At 36.6% G+C, this 21,508-nt stretch overlaps 1 protein-coding gene across 10 annotated transcripts in view; it reads right to left on the bottom strand.

Annotated features, from left to right (window-relative positions):
- The window catches only part of GREB1 (growth regulating estrogen receptor binding 1), a 101,468-nt gene that overhangs the window by 44,434 nt on the left and 35,526 nt on the right, over window positions 1-21,508 (bottom strand). For 7 of the 10 annotated variants that reach the window (XM_009671392.2, XM_068937164.1, XM_009671393.2 and 4 more), the window contains exons 2-7: window positions 17,362-17,518; window positions 10,292-10,414; window positions 9,356-9,532; window positions 2,303-2,485; window positions 1,829-1,972; window positions 378-503 (exon numbers count right to left, since the gene is read on the bottom strand). In XM_009671392.2, coding sequence (XP_009669687.1) covers window positions 378-503; window positions 1,829-1,972; window positions 2,303-2,485; window positions 9,356-9,532; window positions 10,292-10,414; window positions 17,362-17,518 — 910 coding nt within the window. Of the gene's footprint in view, window positions 1-377; window positions 504-1,828; window positions 1,973-2,302; window positions 2,486-9,355; window positions 9,533-10,291; window positions 10,415-17,361; window positions 17,649-21,508 lie in introns of those variants that run through there. The other 3 variants (XM_068937167.1, XM_068937166.1, XM_009671390.2) reach the window with 2 other exon arrangements.

A 21,508-nucleotide genomic window follows, 5' to 3' on the forward strand; every position in this document is an offset into this window, starting at 1 on the left:
GTTACTTATAAATCTTTGTTAATTCCCTACGCAAAATCTGTTGGGTGAGAGTGATGAGAACGTATCAACATTTTCAAGGAATCTGGATTTGGTATCTAGCCTGTACTTCTCTGAAATGAAAACAACTGTAAAATGTAATGATAAACTTCCAGTTAATAATCTGAACTGCAATAAAATTATGACTGAAATCATATAAATAAAATTTATCTGAAAATTACCACGGAAAAAAAAAGTGTTATAGTCACAAAAGACTTACAAGGGAATAGTCATTCCTATTCATACAGGAAATGATAACAATGATGTGATTTATTCCATTCTTCTGTTACACTTTTGGTATATAGAGTTTAGAGTGATTAAACAACAAATCCATATAATACCTAACACTGAAGGTCTTGTCAAACCTGACAGGTTATTTTTCAACAACTGTTGTTTAGGAGATTCCTTGCCATTATAAACCGCTGAGCTGAATGCTGCTGTTGAAGGGATATGATCTGTGGCTGCAGCTGGTAAAAAAAAATAAAGTATTTACAATATACATTTCAGGATCAAGATCCTCAGTTGATATAATAAGTTGATCATTTGATTATTTACTTAAATAGAGCTATCAGGATCTGCTTAGAGTCAATGCAATGTTGAATGAAATAAATCCACTTCTCTCATGCCAGATTATTGCTGTCTGACTACTGATTAAGTGAGTAGGTAAAAATCCCATTCTGCAATTAAATACACCTCAGATCCTTTAGATCTTTTGCAGGTGGACCCTAGCTCTTACATGATGTTCATGGAAGAGCCGGTGAAGATAATAAAGAGAATCAATCTTGGTTGCTTAAATTAACTAAAAATCCTCTCAGCCTAGATTCAGATTTGTCATCCTGTTTCCAAGCATTTATTATTTTCCTAAGTGTGCTGCATTAAAAAAACAGATAGATTTTCTCAAGCCTAATATGCTTGTAATTAATGTAGCTTTTTATAAATTTAAAATCTGACAAATGAAAGCCAATACTGCTGTTGTAGAAAGATTAATTATTTGTTCTGGAGGGGTACCAGCATTCCAAACCATAGCTATTTAACGGGCTTCTATCTTATAGAGAGAATATAATCATCAACAGATGTTCTTTAGTTCTCATATGTGAACCTCTGTAACAGTTACAGGAAGGTAGAGAGCTGTTTTTATTATGAAGACGCTCAGAGAGATCACTTTAGCCTCTATCATCCATCACCTTTTATTTACGTCAGGGTAATGGAAAAGCAAATGTTTCAATAACTAGTTTTAATGTAAAAGTTACAGATATTAATCATTAGTTTATTTTTTAAACATTAAAACAGCTTTTCCTAGTAGAAGAAAAAACTCGGATGCTTTTAAGCTAATATCCATATAATCTCTGCAGAAAAGAGCATTCTCGTCATAACGTAAAATAGACTGCATCAGAGGAAGAGGCTGATGTGACATTGGTTCCTGCAGCACTTGTCATCTGCGATCAGGCAAGCAACAGCTGCAGAATGGTAATACCCATTCTCAGCAACTTTAAAAATAATGGCTTTTAAAGATTTGGTTTCCCTTAGGTATGAGCAAGCTCCAGGACACCTGACCATTTAATTATTTGCTAATCCTTTATACACTACTCAGGGGAAAAAAGATGCCAACAAGAAGAGTATGCCAGAGTATGATTCCTTCCTTTATTTGCAATGTATCCTAAATTAATGAATTTGGGCTTTTTAAAGTAGTAGTGTGTTTACTTTTTGGTCTTTCCATTCATACAAATATGCACAGACAAAGCAGTGAGTGAAACTACTGCGTAAGCCAGAGTGTTTCCCTTCTAAGCAGTACCTGTTTGCTGAGTCCCAGCTGGAGCATTTGTGTTTGTTGCTGGGAGAGGCTCGTTTGAGAGGCTTCCAGAGGGGCCCGAACTTTCTGGCAGCTGGAACAATGTGCTTGAACAGGTGTTGGATGAAGACTGTCGGCTTCTGAACTCTTAAGAAAACAAAAATATTCTCATGCCCTGACAACAGTGACATTTGCTTTTTCTTTGCATATTTGATTTGATAATTTCAAACACGAACTAATAGAGGCCACAGCACTCCACAGGGAGGAAATGATGCCATCAAATATGTTATCCTTATATCGTTATGTTATGTATTAGATCAGTTAATTGCTTTCTACAGCTGTTCTAGTAATCACCTAGCTTTAAAGATTCTTTCTTTCGACTGGTCTGTGTTAGGTTTACACAGACGCCAGTCCCTGTGATATCTAAGCTTGGAGGATGAAAACCAGAGCTTGAGCAAGACAGCTTCATTATCTTACCTGCCCCTTTCCAGCAGATTACAGATCCTTTGGTCAGAGCTCCCTGTGCATTCCTGACCAGATAATACTTTAAGTGTTTCTGTTTCTTGGGCTGAGTGGTCAGTTTAAGATTAATGTGATTGGAGAATTCCGTAAAGTAGCAGAAACCCTTCTTGCCACAGCCAACACAATTGCCAGAAAAGCCTGATAAAATAAACAATACATATAATCTGATGAATAGGTTAGTCACTGATAATAACATCCAAACGGGACTTTTCCCTGGAGAGAAGCAGCATTTTTTTTTTTTTGCAGCGAATGAGCTTATTATTCTCATTTTTCTCAAAAATACTATACCAAGTCCACTATATTGCACTTAGCTATCGGAGTGCATAGATAGAGTCTCACATTTAGAGAACGATTAAAATAGCCCATACTATTATTTTCTCCCACCAGAAAAAAAACACACTTCCTACTTATTACCCGCCTACGAAACATTAAAACAAGAAGTTTCTGACTAAGAGTACTGAATCATGTGCTTAGCTCCAGCCCTGTTCAACACCACAGAAAACACATGCTTCACTTCTTTTCTAATTTTCACTGAAATTAAACATGTAATTAAGTATCAAGAAATTAAGTATATTTAATTTGGTGTATTTAGTTATAACTAAGTATATTTAAGTACCAGGTTCCTACTGCAGTGGCTTTTTTAGAGAGGAAAAATGATAAGGCCTTCTTGGGCTATTGATTTTTAAAGCTTTATGAAATTATGTGGCTGGACTGTGTTTTCACTTTGCTTATTTCTGATTAGGCAAACAGCGTCTATAACTTTATAGAAAGTGACAAAGATGTAGTCCTTGCACTTACTGAAGCTTAGTGTCCTAAGGCTTGATGGGGCGTTTCCAGGGTTATTGTCATTTCTTCCTATTCTGCGATACAAAGTTTGAGCCTCAAAAAGGGCTCACAGTGGCAATGTCATTCTCACCATAAATAGAGAGCACTCCTTGAGCAGCTGACTAAGATTATTTGTCTTTTATTCTTAAACAACTTTATCTTTCCATTTTACAAACTATTTCCATGCAAAATTTTCACATTGTATCTGACCAATGCAACTATCTCAAAATGCTAATTACCCACAAAGAAGCTCTGCAGTGTGCAATTAGAAGATAATCTGCCCGTGGACACTTACTCTCTATTCCCTACACATGCCCTGAAGCAATTAGTTTTCTTTTACTTTAATCACATCTAATGCTGATTTTGATATGTTATCCTCCATAAAAAGGTTTGCTTCTGAATTCTAGTAATGCAGATAAGAAAAAATCACAGGAACTGAAATAGAAAAGACTGCAATAACTTACTTCAGAAAAGAAGAAAATAAAAAATGGTTTTGTAAAAATTATATAAAATGATGAATGTCTAAAGAAAGAAAACTGAAAGGTTTTGGTCCTTGTCTAACGATGCAAGAATCAAGGTGTGTTCAGTGAATTGAAAGATGGTAAAAATAAAATAAAGGAAATGCATTTCACATAATATATGGAGAACAACATTGGAAATGAATGCTATAGCTGGAGTATAGGGCCAATATATGGTAGATAGATTAAGAACCATTTATGAGAATGATAAATTCAGTCATATACTTTCAAATAAATTATGTTTTCAAATTAACGTTCAATACTTGTTTTCTTCCATAACAAAAATGAACTGAAACGATAACCACTGAAATATAACACTTTGTAAACACCTGTTGCTTAGATGTATATAGAAAAAAATGGTTTTAGCTTGATCTACAATCTAATCACTTTCATTAGTTTTCAAATGTCTTAGAAGAATTTATTAAAAATCTAAGTTAATGCGGCAATTGCTCTGGTATCTATGGCAACAAGTAATTAACAACTATTGAAAGTTGCCTATTATATCTCTGATCCTTGTAGGTAGGATGATAAAGGTCACTATGACTCATAAGAGCAGGACAAGTCATGACTCTGCATAATCCTCGGTATTAAATCAGCACAAAAGCGTCTGTCTAACATCACAGCACCTTCAGTTGCTGCAATAAAGGCAACAACAAAAGGAAGCAAAAGTAAAATGGATCTGTTAAAAGCTGTAGTGTTTGAATGCATTTTAAATAGATTAAGAAATCACAAAAAATGCTTCTGTTGGGAAATGAAGATTTTCTGTGTTCCTTGGCAGCATACTGAAATGACCAGCAACAGCGCAAGTTTCGCCTGGTTGCCACTTACTAGCCATCGTTTGTTTTCAAAAGTAAGCACAAAGGGACCATTTCCAAAAGCAAAACAGAAGTACTTGTATCCTGTCTAGGTTTCACCTTTTTGCTCGGAGTAACCAGCAGGCTGCCAAAGCCACAGGTAGAAATATTTGTCCAACAGAAAGTTGGATAGGAGACATAACATCTTTTCATACGGACTTTCAGATCAGCCACTGCCAGCAACTCTTGAAAATCACCATCAACCTAAGCTAGGTTTAGCAAACAATAACTTCAACTGAAGCAACCTTTTGCCCTAGTCATCTACTTGGACCTCTTGGAGGCCTACTGGAAAATTAGCACACACTTAGTATAGTGTATAGGTGACGCCTAGTAAGAATACAACAGATCTAAAATGCCCACTTGCTTTGAAAACTACTTGGAGAGTGTTTTAGAAGTTTATTTTTTAATCTTCTTTTTAAATCAGACTGTCATCTTTCACCTGAGGCTTGTCCCCGCTGCTGCGAATTCAACTAAGACTCCTTTCGTGCAAGCCCATTCATCCTCTTTTGATGCCAGCTAAAGCCTGCTCATTGCTGTTAGTACAGCTCAGCTCCAACATCACAGATACAATATAGCACGATTTTATCATTTCCACGACATAAAGGTGCTGTTAAGTCATTCCAAATTATAATGCTAACTCTCAAACTGAAGCATCTGATGCCAGCCTTACTGATAATACTATGTTTGGCAGAAGGGAATGAGCAACACTGAGAACCCAAACATTTCTTAATTCCCTCTTCTTTGCATGCCCTGTTTACTTGCTGTGGGCCGAGGTAGCAGCTGATAAGGAGGACAGCTTGTTTCATAAACAAGCTGCATTAAATATTCTTCCGTACATTATAGAAAGGACAAAGGTCAGGGGAGTCAGGGCAGCCATAAGGTGGCTCAATATATCTTTGTCATGGGATTGATTTCACAAGAGAATTAGAAATCAATGCCTGAAGTTTAGAGGCTAAAAGCCTTTCACCTTTAGGTCATCAGTTCAAATCCCACTCAGTTCAGTCGTGACTTAAGGCTGTAACCCTCTGTAGATTGTTTAATCAGAGGTTATTCAATTGTATCTGATACTGTATGATGTGCATTTGCTTGAATTTGCCACATCACAATGATCAATTACCCACAATTTTAAAAGCACTTCCCCAATAGGGACCCTGTGGTCAGAAGAGGGACCTTGGACTAAAAGGGTATGAAAACTGACCTACCTTCTCACTGGGGAAATGATTCCTTTGGATCAACATTGAGCTTGTGCTAGGGATAAACAGAGGACTTCAGGCTGGAAGGATATCCATCTAATACTGGCATAATCTAATCTTTCATGAGTTGACAGGTATCTTCTTATTTCTCTTTTAAATTAATAATGAGGTTTTAATTAATGTTAATATTTTTGGGGGAAGGTTATGCAACTTCCTTAAGACAAAGAACAATTATTTTTCAGCTTTTCAACAAAAAAGTTTTTTCTGTTCAGTTCTACTCACAAGCAAAAAGCACACAAATACTGATAATGCTGTTCCACATTCTTCCATTCCATTCAGTACCACTTCATTCAAAGATTAAAGTCCTATATTTGAAGAATAAATGAAATCAATACGGTCAAGCTGAAGAGCTCCACTGTAGCAGTAACTCACTACTATTACCAGAGCCTGACAGAACGTCATACATTTCAACAGAAACAGCCACAGTATTTTATACTACAATGTTTTCTTACACACAGCTTACAGTGCAAGCAAACTAATCTTTTCCTCTGTCATTCTGACCTCAAGACCCACTGAAAAAAAGGATTTCTTATTCCCTGCTAGGAAAGTGGGCAGCTGTTTGGTCTTTTGGGAAGAAAAATGATGGGTGAATAGCTGCTTTGTTTACCATGAGAGACTCTCCTTGAGAGGGAGAAGAGGGGAAAAACCCAAAAGAGGAAAGCGTTTGGGACTGGTACAAGTTAGCTGCATTTATTAGGAAATACTAAACACTGCATGATGACAGAAGTGCTTCCTCCATCTAAGCTTTCTTTCAAGTCACAAAGCAACAAGAAATAGCTTCCCAAAGGCAAAAAGCTGAGTCTATTCTACACATTAGTAAAACTTGTACTCTAACTGGATTAACATAAATATACAAGGTACATGCTCAGGTTCCTCAAACATGAAGAATTTTTTCTTGACAAAAACATAACTGTTTTCAGAAAATGTTTTTTTTTTCCCATGGAATAATACATCAACTGTAAAAATAGACAAACAAAACAACCTAACTCTTCAACAGATATCACAAAGCACATTTGCCTGGATGGTGGGACAACTTATTAGCATAATCAATAAATAGTCACAAGCCCCAGAGGCATATCAACAGCCTCTAATGGAGACAAGCCCATAAGTCAAAAGCTGGTCAGGAAACTACTAAGACATTTCCTGTTTTCTTCTGGAATTTTTATATGCTCCACAGGCCTCTGCACAAATGTACACAGGCAGACCACGAGAAATCACAAAACTACCAGGTATTGCATTAGTGTCTCTTCCCTTCAAATAAATTAGTTTGGAAAAATCTACAATAGTGATTAAGAGCTGCCTTACAAAAACACAGTCAATTAAGAGGAAAAACCTTGCAATTAAGAAAAAGCAACGTGGTTCGAACGTTACAAGTAGTGTGTATGACTTACTAATAAGCCTTGCCAAAAGTGTGGGATACACTGACTCACAGTGACAGCTCACTTTAATTCAAAATGAATCCCTTTCTCTTCACTAAGATTTTAGGGATCTCTTCCCATGTTCTTTCAAAAAGCTAACATGTTTGAAGAAGAATGGCCTAAACCTAGAATACCAAAAATAAGGCTTCTGCCCCATCTTTAGAGAGCACAACAACAAAAAGAGCTTCTCCTCTCTATAGTAACTGTCTATGGAAGGTTGTCAGCTTAAATTTAGCGCGCAATAAAGAAATAACTGTGTTATTCTAATACATAAAGAATTTAAAACAAGAATAGTTCTTTCTTTTATCTTGCTAAATATATGAGACTGTGCATGTCTGGTTCTAATTTTACTTACGATAAATGTTACTCTAGTATAATTCCTAACTTACAGCAGTATATGAAAACTAGAATCAAACAATTGCTTCTACCTTCAGTACAGTGTACTGTACTAATAGTATGTTATCCTGATGTCAATAAGATAGCATGTTTTTTCATCACGCTATATAGACTAGGAACTTTATATTATTTCGAGATTTTGGAATTTTTAAGGTTTTGGATCTTTAAGTATGTAAATTCTTTCAGACTAAAGCTTGCTGTAGAATATGTAAAAGTTATCCTTCAGCATTACTAAAATTCTTCACAAAAGAATCTAATTCACTGGTGTTCAAGTGCAAAACAACAGCCAAGAATAAGCATATAAATGGCCTCAGGAAACTAAAACAGTATTAAATAAGCAACCTTAGAATACAAGTAGCATAAAAACCTGTCAGTTATGTTCCTGTTGCCATTTTCTGTTCTTGTTTAGCATGCAATTAACAAATACGCTACTTCCTCTCTGCTAACAGCCTAAGGAGCTTAAGCTCTTAATAGTGCAGTACTGAATGACTTGAGTGGTACAACATTCCTGTCTTTATCTTTAAAATGACAACACATTGGTGATTTACAATCCTCTTAATTCCTTTACAATCACTGGTCAAATGTACTGTGACCAATCCAGCTCTGCAAGATCAGATGAGGAAAGAAGTTACTGTACACAGAATTACGTTATGCACCTTCACACTACGCTGTCATCCCAAATGCCTTGAAGAGTTACTCAAGTGAGGTAACAACTGAGTTCACATAGTATCTCTTACCGTTTGTGAAAGAAAATGGTTAAAAGACACAATGATATGTTTCTTTATTGTTATTTAAAGCTCAGATCAGTATATACGCAGATGATGCAGCGTTTTGAAACTGAAATATAACAACCTGAGAATGTCTGACTGAAAACAGCGTTCTCCCTTCGATTATATACCATTTTCTCCAATATAAAAACTATTCCATTTTAATAACATTCCTATTTAGTTCATTCATTCACATGATTGCAGAGCAACCCTAATTATCAAATTTTGAATAAGGCTAATAACTAGCAGAAGGACTATAATAAAAATACATAGCAGAACCTAGTTTTACTTCAGCAGCTAGAGATTTGAATAGATGAAAAATGACACAATTTTAATTATCCTCCACTATTCTCTTAAAAAAATGTGTAACGAAAGATTGAATTAGAACACAGAGTATTATCTGCTTACACATCAAGCAAAAATTTCAGCTTATAATCATTCGTATCTATTTATATTAGAATAATACCAAAATGTCATAGGCTAGGATACAGAATCCATGCTACTGTTTAAGCACAGTGGACAATATGATCACTATCATAATCCATAGAAAGACGTAAAATTATGTAGTATAAACTACCAGCAAACTGTTTATTTGTGTATAGTACCCAGAAAAGTCCATCTACAGTTTGTCCAAATTTGTTAGTATTTGGAAAGCTAAAATAAAGAGAAAGGCAGCATTTCAACTAGTCCAGTTACCAGATGTGTAGCTCCAGCAACTAGAACATAAACCGACTGGACAATGACTTTCGTCTTCGGCTAACAGATAGAAGGTAATGAAGTATTTCTAATGAACTGGCCAACTATCTTTCCAAAACAAGCATCACCAGCTCTGAGTGGTTATCTTCTTGTGTATTACCAGTGGGAGTTGCTGTATCACACGATGGAAATAAGATCTTCTAAACTCACCCTGTAAAAAAAGACTATATCTATTAATGTAGTCCAAAGAAGCATCCATTAACGTAACCACAGACACTTACCCAACAGGGCATTGCGCCCGTTGTCATCCGGCAGGAATCTTTTATCCACAGCACACACTAAAAGATGATCAGGTAAATTTGGTGACTTTGCACCAACAAGTAAAAACCCTGATGGTACCTCAATATGCTCATTGGAAATTGAAACAAGTCTCAAATCTTTACCAGCCTGGCAGAAACCTAGAAAAAAATCAATTCAATGTATTTTAAGATGAGAATAATTTTTTGTTTAAATACTCACATTTATCTTCATTAAAGGATTTACAAATTTTTTTAATGAAATTCAAAGTTGTATCCTCTGAATTCAAGGGCAAACTAAGAGATAATTTTCTTCCATGCTTTTCGATCAGCTGTAAGCAAATAGCTATAGTACAATAAACAAAGACAAATGAAAATCTACAGTGAAGTTTCCCATGGTGATGTTGCATAGTCTACATATTTATGGAACTATTTACCAACATCATCACGATTTAGGTAATATATTTAAAAACAAAGATAACAGTTCTCAATATCGGGTGAATTTCACTGGCTTTTCTGGTTTGGGAGGATTTTTTTTTACAGTAACATGGGAGGAGGTACACTTTAACTAGTAAAATATGATGATTAAGCCATAAGAATTATATTACTCATTTCAGCAAATGTTGTGCCTGCATACTCAACTTTCTCAAGGTCAGGCTGCATAACAGAACAAAAGTTCTATCCTAATGCCAAGTGTTCTAACAGAAATGCTTATCTGACACACTCAGCAAAAACCCTGTAAAATATAAGAGCAATCAAAGTTTCCAGCTTTGTCTTGCAGACAATGAACACTAACATTTTTAGGATCTCTACATAACGTAAATCATCTAGTTTCGATGAGTTATATCAGAGAGGGCCCCAATCCTACCATTTTCAGTAGGGCAAAATGCCCTCTGATACACTGTTTAATACATTCCTTACCATCAGTAGTGCAACAGCCTTCTGGAGGAGGCTTCATCTGGTAAGAAATAGGAGGACTACTTGATTCTGAACCTTCTTCCTCCTCCTCTTCTTCCTCTTCCTCATTATCTGCTCTGCTGCCTGCTACAAATAAACATAGCATAAAAGGCTCTTTGAAAACAGACAATGCTGGCAACAAACTAATGAATGAGCAGAGTGACCCGGTTACAGAAAGTGATATAACAAACTAGATTCTCTCCTCTTGACAATGACTTCGGTTTTACCAACTGTTAAGATATTTCTTATTTCCTTAAAGCTCCAATTTCCCGTCCTATGCTTACTGTAGAACCTTCAATAAAGCTTTTAGGCCTTATGCAAAAAAGTTCAAAAACATGACCTAAGTGCACCTGAAAAATTAAAAAGCTAAAGGACAAATAAAAAGACACCTCAATTTATTATTTTTTAAATCTCATTATTTTTAAGGTAACCTCATGATTTTTAGAGGCCTAATTCCTGGTGTTTGAACTCTTGCTGCTTATAATAACGGAATTACAGCCTTTGTTTATAAAAATGACATCCAATATAAAAAACAAATTCATCACTTCTTCGCACTTTAAAATGTCCTGGCTACAGTTCAAGTACAGATTTTAAGTACTGACCATGTCCTTGGTGTTGCATAGGAAATTGAAGAAACGCTTCCTGTTTGAAACTAGGTTCACCACAGATGATGTCAAGATAAGGACACCTAATTCTCAGGCAGTCTGTTTCCTGCCAGAACTCAGAGCTCTCAGTAAGGCACTGCAGCTCCCTGTACAACATCAAGGAAAATTAGATGCCCAGGAACATGTTTCACAGAAGCTTGTGCATGCACTGTGCTAGCCTAGGAGAAAACCAGTATTGAATGCTGAGGAGAGGAATACATGGTTTAGGCTTCATCTTTCAGAGGATTTTAGTTGTTTTTTTCTGCTGTTGCCACCTTTCTGCAGTGCTCGTTGCCTAAGTTAACTTTTTTACCTGATTGCTTATTAGAGAATTCACCCGGAATATGAGAATCCCATGTTCAAATCCTTTCTCTGACTCAGCAGACTGTTCAGATAGTGCCTACTCTCAGTGCATGCTTCAATCCCCCAGCTAGAGTCTCTGCGCTCATGAGACAGTCACGTTTCCTGCATAACAGAACAGCTCCAGTAGAACGTACGCACATCCCTCTTGTGGCTAGGACACATTCCTGGCAAACGGGAAAACTACATCAAGCTGAATGGGAAGAACACCTCTGTGGACAGAACTAAGAAAAATGTCATACCAGATTCAGCCTCACATATGACAGAGATAGGAGAAAGGTTTGCAGTGAATACTGGTGGGGCTTCTGTCCTCGGATTCTAGCTTCTTGGTACCACTGCTATAGGGACATGCCTGTAGCAAAGAGATAGACTTCACTGACAGAGTTTGGTGATGCGGGGCTCCAGGTACTTGAGGACTGAACAGAAGCTGAAGAGCTATCTGGATTTGGGCAACTAAAGGAGCAGTTAGGCTGCTACAGTCTTCTGTGGTTCCAGCTTTCAGTCTTAAAACAGAAGGACAATGAAGCACCCTGCAATCATCCTCCAAAATGCAATGTCAACTGGACATACTCTCTTTGCTTCAACCTACTTTGAATCAGGCACTCAAAATAGGATATTCATCAAGGATTTCTTTTTCCATGGCTCTCCTTAAAATAGCTTTTACTGAGAAATGAGAATTAGCTAAACAAACACTACAGAATAAATGAGTGGTAAGGAAGGAAGCTGAAGAAAGAAAATCTGGAGTTTCGATGTTTGCCTCTGAAGTTTATTAAGACTTCCACCCCAATCTAGAAGAACATTTGAAGGGCATGTTTACTTCTAAGTATCTCAACAGCAAGCTTGAGCTCTGGTGCACACAGATAAGGGCAGAATGTTAAACAATACCACTTTATGGGAGTAGTCCAAAGAACAAAAAAGGCTAAAAGTGAACAAAGGGAAAGTAAAGCTCAGTCTTTACTGTTTAAGTCAGGGAAAAGTTGTGTGTTATGACTTAGGCACAACTAATATCTAGGTGCAATCAAAAAGGGGCAAGTCTGGCTATCCTCTCTTTCTCCACGTTTCCAGCCATGAAGTTTCTTCTTTTCTGTCTGTGCCAACTCTGACACTTTCTGGAGCCTGGGGTGAACTATTTCAGCTTGCTAACGCAGCAGAAACAAAAGCATCAAACCCAGCACCAAACAAAAGTGAATAGTTTTTCCAGTGAATTTATCTATTGAATTAGCTCAGTGCAAGTTCCAACAAATGCCAAAACTGACGCAAAGGGAAAAGATGGGAACACAGTGCTAGAAGAAGCGCAGGAAGCAGGGGTGGGACTTCCCGCTTTGTGCAGTGATAAGCTGTTGGGTTGGTTCAGCCATAACAGTTAATTTCACATCGAAAGAAAGACAGAGATAAGAACTGGAAGCAGAAATTAAAGAAGAAAAGAACTACATCTCTTTCAGATCAAGAATTAAAAGAGTACAAGAGCAAATACAAAAGAAATAACTGCTGTTACCTCTAATAGCCGTCATTAGGATTGCTGCTGCTTGTTTTAAAATAGATCTACAGTTTCTGGTTAGGCATCAAAACTCACATTTCCGTGAATAGCTAAGAAACTGCTTCCCTTTTATTTTTAAAGCAGGGCCCCTTCAAAGAACTGTATATTTGCTTATTTTTTCTGTTCTGCATCTTCTTTTCTTAAGCAATCCAAAAAGAACACAAAATCAAGCACTGAAAATCAGAGACAAGACGATGATAAAAGCAGATTCACAATCATAGCTCTTCTTTTTATGTTATAGAACAGTCTATGTTACAGGCAGTCAGCTGATGCAAACCGATATAGTGCCATTAAACCCACAGACATATAGTGAAGATTTTGTCCATAGTTTTATTGAGTTTAAATCTATTCATAGACACAATAGCACACTACTATTTTTCTTTAAAGAAATGCCTCTGTTTTCATAAAAGATTTATTGGACATGTAAGCTTATACAATTGCAATTATTGTGGTACGCTGGTTAAGAAATTTCACATGTAATATTCTTCTCTCCCTAAGATGTAATGCAAAATATAAGTTCTGCAAACAGTTCAATACATAAAATATATATACAATCCTCCCTTATCGGAACTATTCATACAACTAATATTATTCCCAAACTGATTATAGGATCAGGGCTGAAATCATCAACCATAAAATATACTGTATCCATGAACACACAGCCTCCCTTAAATGCAGGTCAAGGAAGAAACAATTGCAGCGCAGCGAAGCCAATTGCCACACTATTGCTCTGCATTGTTTTGTGAAGCCAGTTGCCATCCTACTCACACTGAAGTCCCAGCAATATCGATGGTATAGCATTTGAAGACTAATGCATAAAATAGTATACAAAAATGTTTGATGTTAACTTTGGAAAACAACTTTACATTCAGACCTCTCAGGTGGCACCCAACTGCATCTAGGTATATGAGAGGAAAATGGATGAAATATCTTTTGCCTTTGAGAAATAAGATGTGATTAGAAAATGAAAGACTGTGAATGTGATTATGGTTTGAATGTGGTTTTGATTTCAGAAGTGAAGAATTAGATCCTGTAATTCAATAAGAGCACAGAGGCAGAGCTAAGGCAGCGTCTCAGAATTTAACTATTTCTAAGGGACTGTTCCACTGTGCACTTATCTTAATGCTTCTTCTACAAATGGTCACGTGTTCAGCTGTGGCAAATCATTGTAGGCCAATGGAGCTTTACCGATTTATATCAGCTGTCAAGCCAGCAAAGGGTTATTTGTGGAGTTTCTTAATTGTTATAGAAGACACAAATAAAAATGCATCATGTAATGTGTGGGCTTCATTTAGACACTATGGAACAATCCTCAGTTCCTCCCCTTTCTACCGGCTGCATAATGATGACGCAACTTCCCCCAGAAGACTGACAGAAGAAAAATAAATAAGGCTGAGTGGTGAGGTTAGTGATTATACAGTTGCACATCCTCTCTGATTTCCAAGTACTGACTTCTAATAGATGGCAATTGAGCCCTAGTTTTAATTTGCAATTTATATGGTAATAACTAGCCAAGCAGATGGATACAGAAAAAATCTAAACCTGTTACAGGCAAATAACTTTGCCATCTATTGTAAAGAGCTTTTTTAATGCCCATTCCTAGAAAGTACCGAACATCCTGACCACTAATAGGCACTTGCAGATTCTCTCTGCAATTCTGAAAACTAAGAAAATTAAGAAATCTTTAGAAGATCCTCATAAAAAATGTAAGAAGAGTAACATCACAACAGACTGCAGGCTTTTTGATAATATTAAAAATCTAGCAAGAGGACTGCTAAAGTAATGATTCTGGAGCTACATGAATCTGCCAGTACTGGAGAACAGAAAAAAACGTGTCAATAATATAAATATAGAAAACAAAATAGAATAACATATAGTTATTGCAGCCAAGGAGATTCAACATAATGTCTAAACCATTTTAGATGAAGGTGGTATTTTTAATGGACATAGTTACAATTAATTTTATAAACAACTGTAATTATATATAGGCTATTTATAATAAGTATTTTTTTTTTTCAAATCTAGAATGTTTAGAGTGGAAAACCTCACTCACCACAAAATATGTGTTTGCAAACTCATTGTAAAAAATGTAAAATCTAGGCCAGGAGGGACCAAAATGTTCATTTAAGTCATCTCCAGACACACCGCAGTCTCTTTCGCACAAATAAATTACTTTAGGTATGACAGATACATAACTATATTAGGCTAATTTCAAAAAGAGACAGAAAAACATATTTAAACAAAGAATTATTATAAAACTAGAAGTAATGACAAGTTAGCACTGGGGATTGATAAAGCTTCTGAATTTCCAATTGGTCTTTTCCTTGAACTGATCATATATTCAATTGTCAGGCTCTCTAGCAATTTCAATATTTAAATATCATCAGCAACAAACATCTGTATCAGCCTCATTTACCACTGGTTGTTTTTGTTGCCAAATTCAATGGTGAAGAGGATAAATTGATGTCAGTGCAGAAACTTACCCTCCTGAAAATAAAGATTATAATTTACAAAATCTCATATATGGTACAGCAACATTGGTGGTTTATATTTAATGGCTATTAGTGTTCTTATTATGTTAGAAACAATTCTGTATCTGTCTACCCATTGTAGATGGGCAGATAGTAATATGTTATAATATGTTACCAGTCCAGAAAATGGAAAATCAAAACATTTGGGTTGCCATTGACTCACTGCATTACCTTCCTAAATCATTTATACCACTACAGGAAGATGCTTGCTGTACTGAGAACCAAGGCAGCTATGACAAAGGATAGTCCAAGTAACATATCCTCATGTCAGAATGCCAGGGTCATGGAAAGATAACAATGAGAGGGGAGGACAAGAGCTTATACAAGATCCTAAGGATAGTACTCTGCTTCAGTTGCCTCCTGGCCCTCAGGGCACAGGGATTTATGTAGCTAAAAGTGGAAAATCCAATTTACAATGAGGGTAGCATTATGATGCCAGCATGCAGACCTCTCCTACCTGAGGAACAACCTGGGAAAAACTCCATTAAATGTTCCTTCAGCGTTCCCTTAGACTAAAACTTTCATGAAAGGAATGTTCTTCACTAGGCTGTTGTGGGACTTTTAATTAATTACAGTTCAATTCTGTTTCCATTAACTGCAAAGAAAACAGGACCCCTAATGGTATGGAAAGTTCTTTGAAAGCCTTGAATGAAAGAAGTTACAGAAGTGTGAAATTGCACTTTTGTTCCTAAACAATGAATCTACTCCTGTAGCATCTTTCCCAGCTGATGTCATAATCCATTTTGTGACATCACAGTTGTTTGCCATTGAAAAGTTTATGAAATCCTCATAGAAGATAATCACTTCATGTAGAGAACAAGCAGCAGGAACAGATATATATTTAAACCAGGAATGTATATTTATTTTTATGTCCTGTGTTAGCAGAAAAAAGGTTTGATTAATGATACGTGAGCTGCGAGCAAATCTCTTTCTGCAGGAAAATTCTCAGCGTTTTATCTCCTGTCGTTTCTTGGGTTGATAGTTTTTTTCTGTTACTATGGATTATTACCCATTATGTGCTTTTCATTATATATTTATCTAAAACATTTTTAGTAAGCTATGAAAGGATATGTAGACCTGGGTAAAAGAAATAAAACACCACCCTGATGACAGAAATGAGTAAATAATCAGTTAAATTATTAAACATGCCCTTGCACCAGTAGGCCAGTTTTGTGCACCCACCAGTAAACTCACAACCTCACTTTTTACCTGCAGATGTTTACATCTAAAAGCACACCAAAACACCAAACTATATCATGAGTTTGCTTGTCAGATCTACCTAGTTCATCTAAACTATACCACTCTCAAGGAAAAAAAAGAGCAAGTGAAACTCAGAAAGTAGGCTTCTCCAAACACACACAAAAATTCACTGAGAAATCTGTGTGCTAACAGCTACTTGATCAGGGTTTACTGGAGAACACAGCCTAAATGTTTACCTTTGCAACCTCAGAGTAATTAAAAATGACATGCCCAAATTAATTATAAACTTTCTTAATAAGAAGGCTGCAAATATTTCTGCTGCATTTCTTCACAACAAAAATTACTCTCAGCATATCTCATTTATAAATCTCTTTTTTTTTTTTACCATCATTTATGGTGTAACTTTCAGTAACCTATGATAAACTATAGGATAATAGATTTGTATTCCAAATCTCCAAAGATTTTTCCATACATTTAATGTAATGATTCATAGTACTTCAATTTCTATGTCAAAAAAATCTGAGCAAGCAAATGATTTAATTTGGTCAGAATAAGAGACTATGCATAGTTTGTCTTTAGTCAAATTCTAATAAACAAATAAATAAAAGAATAAATAAACATTTGTAGAAGGTAAAGTGTCCACAGAAAAAATTTAAATACTTTTGTTTTCCGCATTCTAATTTGAAATGTTGATGCCGATCTTTGGGAGAGCAAAGAGCAGGACTGTTTTTGAGTAGAAAAATAAATTCCACAGTGTCCTACCTTCTAGCGAAGAAAGTTGCTGCTCAGCTTCCAAGTACAATTGAGAAAAGATTGGTCTGGGAACTAAGTTGTTTGAGCGGAGAGAGGCCTCAATAGAATTATGCAACACTTCTTCAAATCTTGTAGTCTTCAGCTGACCAGCATAAGAATTTCCCATCTTCTCAAAAAAAGATATGAAGGGAAAAAAAAAAGATTTCAATTTTAGTACTCAGAACTCGATCACTGCATGTTGATGTCAGACTACAACATTTCTCATGAAAGAGAGAAGCTTCATTGTCCACAAAGAAAGGCAAAGGAAAAGAGCATTGACTGTAGCAGTCACTGAGCGGATCCTGCTGGTAAATTACAGGAAGTTATCTAAAAGTAACAGCTTTCTGTAATTCAGTAGAAAGGCAGCAAGCTTTGACACCTTCTTGAAGATGTGGCTAGAAATCTGCTTCTAGTAATTCTTTGTCTTATAAAGTAATTGAGGAGATGCGTTTTCAATAGCCAGCTATCTCATCTGTAAAATAAACTTTTTCTTTCACAAAATTATTTGAACAGGGAAAAAAAAGAGGATTTTGGGGATAGCACAGTTCTGTGTATGTATCTTTGTATGGTCCATCATGACTGAAAACTCACGGCTAAAGCAGATATCTTTTAGAGATGTCGTTTCATAAATAATAAGCATTGCTATTACTCATATCTTGTGAAAGATAATGGCTTTTTCCTTCCCACCTTAAGGAACACTTTTTCCTGTAAGCAAGCGGGTTTTTTTCAAATGAGACATATCCATTATCTATTTGATTTTCCAATTAATTATGAGGCTTTCATTGTTAGTGAAACTGCATAATTTATTCATCCTGTCATTGAGGAGTCAGTCTGATCCAGCTGAATATCCTGGCAGCTTACTTCCCACATACTTAACTGTTGCCTGCTTTCCTCAGTGAATACAATGAACTGGTATAACCAAAAGCCATGTCAGCTTTCTTTTTCTATTACAAAGTAGTTCTTGCCGGGGGCCCCATGTCCTTTCCTTCCTCAAGTAACTGTGAATAGAAAGCACGAAACACTTCCTGTTTGTAGCAGTAATTCCTAAACACTGAACAGCCCCTCCTCGGCACTGGATACTGCTTGGGAAATGAGCCTGTTGGGATGCATCCTGTAGGAATCACTCAAGCAGAAGAAAAACTACTTGGAAAAAACTAAGCCACCTACCGCTCTTGACAGAAAAAGGAGTTTGAAAGGAACAACACACAAATTTGCCTAATTTGGATATCTTTTTATGACTTTATAAAGCATATTTTACATATATAATCATATCTTTGCATAATTTTATGTATCATTAAGCTTAGATACAGTATCAATGGAAGCAAAATGAGAATTAGAACACAATGCAGGTAGCATCTAGGAACATGATCTAGAGAAGAAACAGGCAACAGTAACAAAATATCTGGGCATGTACACAAAAGGAAACACAAAATTGTGATAGGTAGGCTGCTGAAAGTCATAACGTATCAATTTGCTGAAGGGCAAAGCAGGTTAGCTACCTTCAGTGCCAACATGGGAGCAAAGATGCATGTTCATCCACTCTTAAGAGCAGATGACAATTCCCTTTCCTTGTTGACAAGAACGGTCTCTGGCTCCTCTTGTTTTGAACTATTTTAACTGATTCTTCACTTACATCAAACATAGCTGAAGACAATGAGGAAAGCCTGACATCAGTATTGTCTTTAACAACGTGGTTCTGTAATACTGTTTGTCACAGTCTCGAAATTCTGGACTACAGGGATAAATAGAAATGCATGAACATGCTCTCAGCATGGTAACATTCAAAGGCACGCCTACAGGTATGGAAACAGCATTTAGTTATCATCCATTTCAATAACTTTTTTACAAAGATTGCTTTGTAAAACAATAAAAAAATTCCAAAAATAAACAACTCAAACAGTAAAAAACTCAAACAATAAAAAGACTCAAACAATAAAAAATTCATAACACCCAAAAGACTTTTTGCACTTTTAAAAAACACTGATACAAGATTCAGAGACTATCCAGAACCTCTGCAGTAGCAAAGGCCTGCCTTACTCACAGCTGGAATCTGCCTATTTTCAACAAGGCCATGCCAAGGAAATTGGTATACCTGGTTACAAACCATGTAAAGAACGGATGGATCGATGGATGATTTTCAAACTTATTTACTTCTTGAAAAGCTTCGTTAAAGCACATGAAAAATAGAAAGATTTTAAATTCATGTGAAATTTCTTTACTGAATTCCTTATAAAGCTACTACTAGTCAAGGGCAAGCCACAACATTTGAGACAATACAAAAGCAGTATTACATAAACATGCATCCAGAACTGATTTATACAACGAGGAATGAATAGAATAGATATATCATTTACTGGGAACTAATAAACACCTCAGGATGTCTAAAGCCCACTGGTGGACAAAACAGCAATCCTACTTGTAACAGAGTATTCCAGAAACCAGCATCATATAGTCTGACAAGACATAACAGATAAGTAATCAGTGAAGATTAAGTTAGCTATGCAAGGTGCAGATCCTCAAATCCTATGCAACAAAGGCACAGGATTGTCCATTGTAGTGCTGATTGAATTACCTGAAAAAGCTTGTACAAGGACACAGAAATATACTTTATGGATTTGTATACTGTGGTTAGCTCTTGTATACGCATGATATCTGTGCGATCTTACAACCGCACACCATTGAAATACCTTAGAAAATAGCCTGGTTATATGCAGTCATGAAGTCAGGAACATGCATTGGAAGATGTGATAAATGCTTTAGAGCCATTTTATATCAAAAAACACGACTGGGACCAGAAAATGTATATTGCAGGACCTTTTTTGCCAGTGTCAGCACTTGCCATTTGGAGTCTCATTAATTCTCCCAGCTGCAGAGAAGATGACTTCTATCAAGCAAGAAAGGGAGAAGCTGTTTCTCACTAGTTTTAAGATGGCTGACATTCCCTCTTTTCCTCAAAGCTGCTCAGACTGTGCTACCTGAATTGTAAATTGCTGACTCCTTGGCACCAGGAAGCAAAGGCTTTGAGCCCTATTCTCCTGCCTCAATGAACTCCGCGTTCCCAGGCCAGATTTATGTCTCTCTTGGATACGAGTGGGTGGCACAGGGTAAGGTTTCAAATGCTTGTGAAATTCCAAGCCATGAATATAGACAGTGACCAGATCTATTAAAAAAAAACAGTGCAACAGCAGAATAGCCCTCGACCCCAACTATGGATAAATCAAAGAGCACCTCCTTATCACACTGTCAGTTTCCATGGAGAGCATCAGGGGAAAATACTATTCACTACAAAGGGGGGGGAAGGAAGACCTGGAAGAACTGCTTAAAACCAATGACAAAAAGCAGACTTAAACCACACTGAAGCACATAACTACCTAGGAAACAATTGCAGATACAAATGAAGCAGCTCAGGGCAATGCAGTGGAAACTCATGGATGATGCTGCTAAATAGTGATGCCAAGCCCAAGCCTCCAAAAATGAGAGTAAATAGTCTGTGTTAGTCTAAAGAGAACAGCCCTCAACTTCCCAACCAGGAACAGTCAGGATCGCTGTTGGTAAACAGTGATTCCATGATGAGGAAAAACAGGAATCTGATTAAGGGCTAATGTTTTTCTCTGTCAGAAATGGATTCAAATTCAAGTTCAACTGCAGTTTAGTGTCTCCTTACTCAGATTTTGAGGAAGAAGCAAACCACCTGCACTATTTTGCTATGGCCTCACACTCCAGCTTTGTAATTTAGAAAAGGAGTTCAATCTCAGACATGGGGAGAACACCTACCATGGAAGCCATGACATCATATGGTCATGTTAACGCAGGGGTACTGCCAGAAGCAACGGGACAGACAGTCCCAGTGCTCAGAATGGGATGCTTGAGTAGAGCTCTTTTGTTTAATGGAAGAGAGACTGTAACACTCTGCTTACTCTTTAGAGTAGTGGTTTACAAGAAGGATCACTAAGGAGCATTAACAATTTGTTAAGACTGAAGACTTAGCCCAGCAACCCTGCACAAAATTTACCATGCACCTCAAACTGACTGGGTATCCTAAGGAAAGCCATGGACTTTAGAGCATGGAGCCTAACCTAAGGATTTTGGTAATTTCCACTGAAATAGACTACTAAGT

This window comes from Struthio camelus, chromosome 3 (assembly GCF_040807025.1).
Source record: "Struthio camelus isolate bStrCam1 chromosome 3, bStrCam1.hap1, whole genome shotgun sequence".
NCBI lineage: Eukaryota > Metazoa > Chordata > Aves > Struthioniformes > Struthionidae > Struthio > Struthio camelus.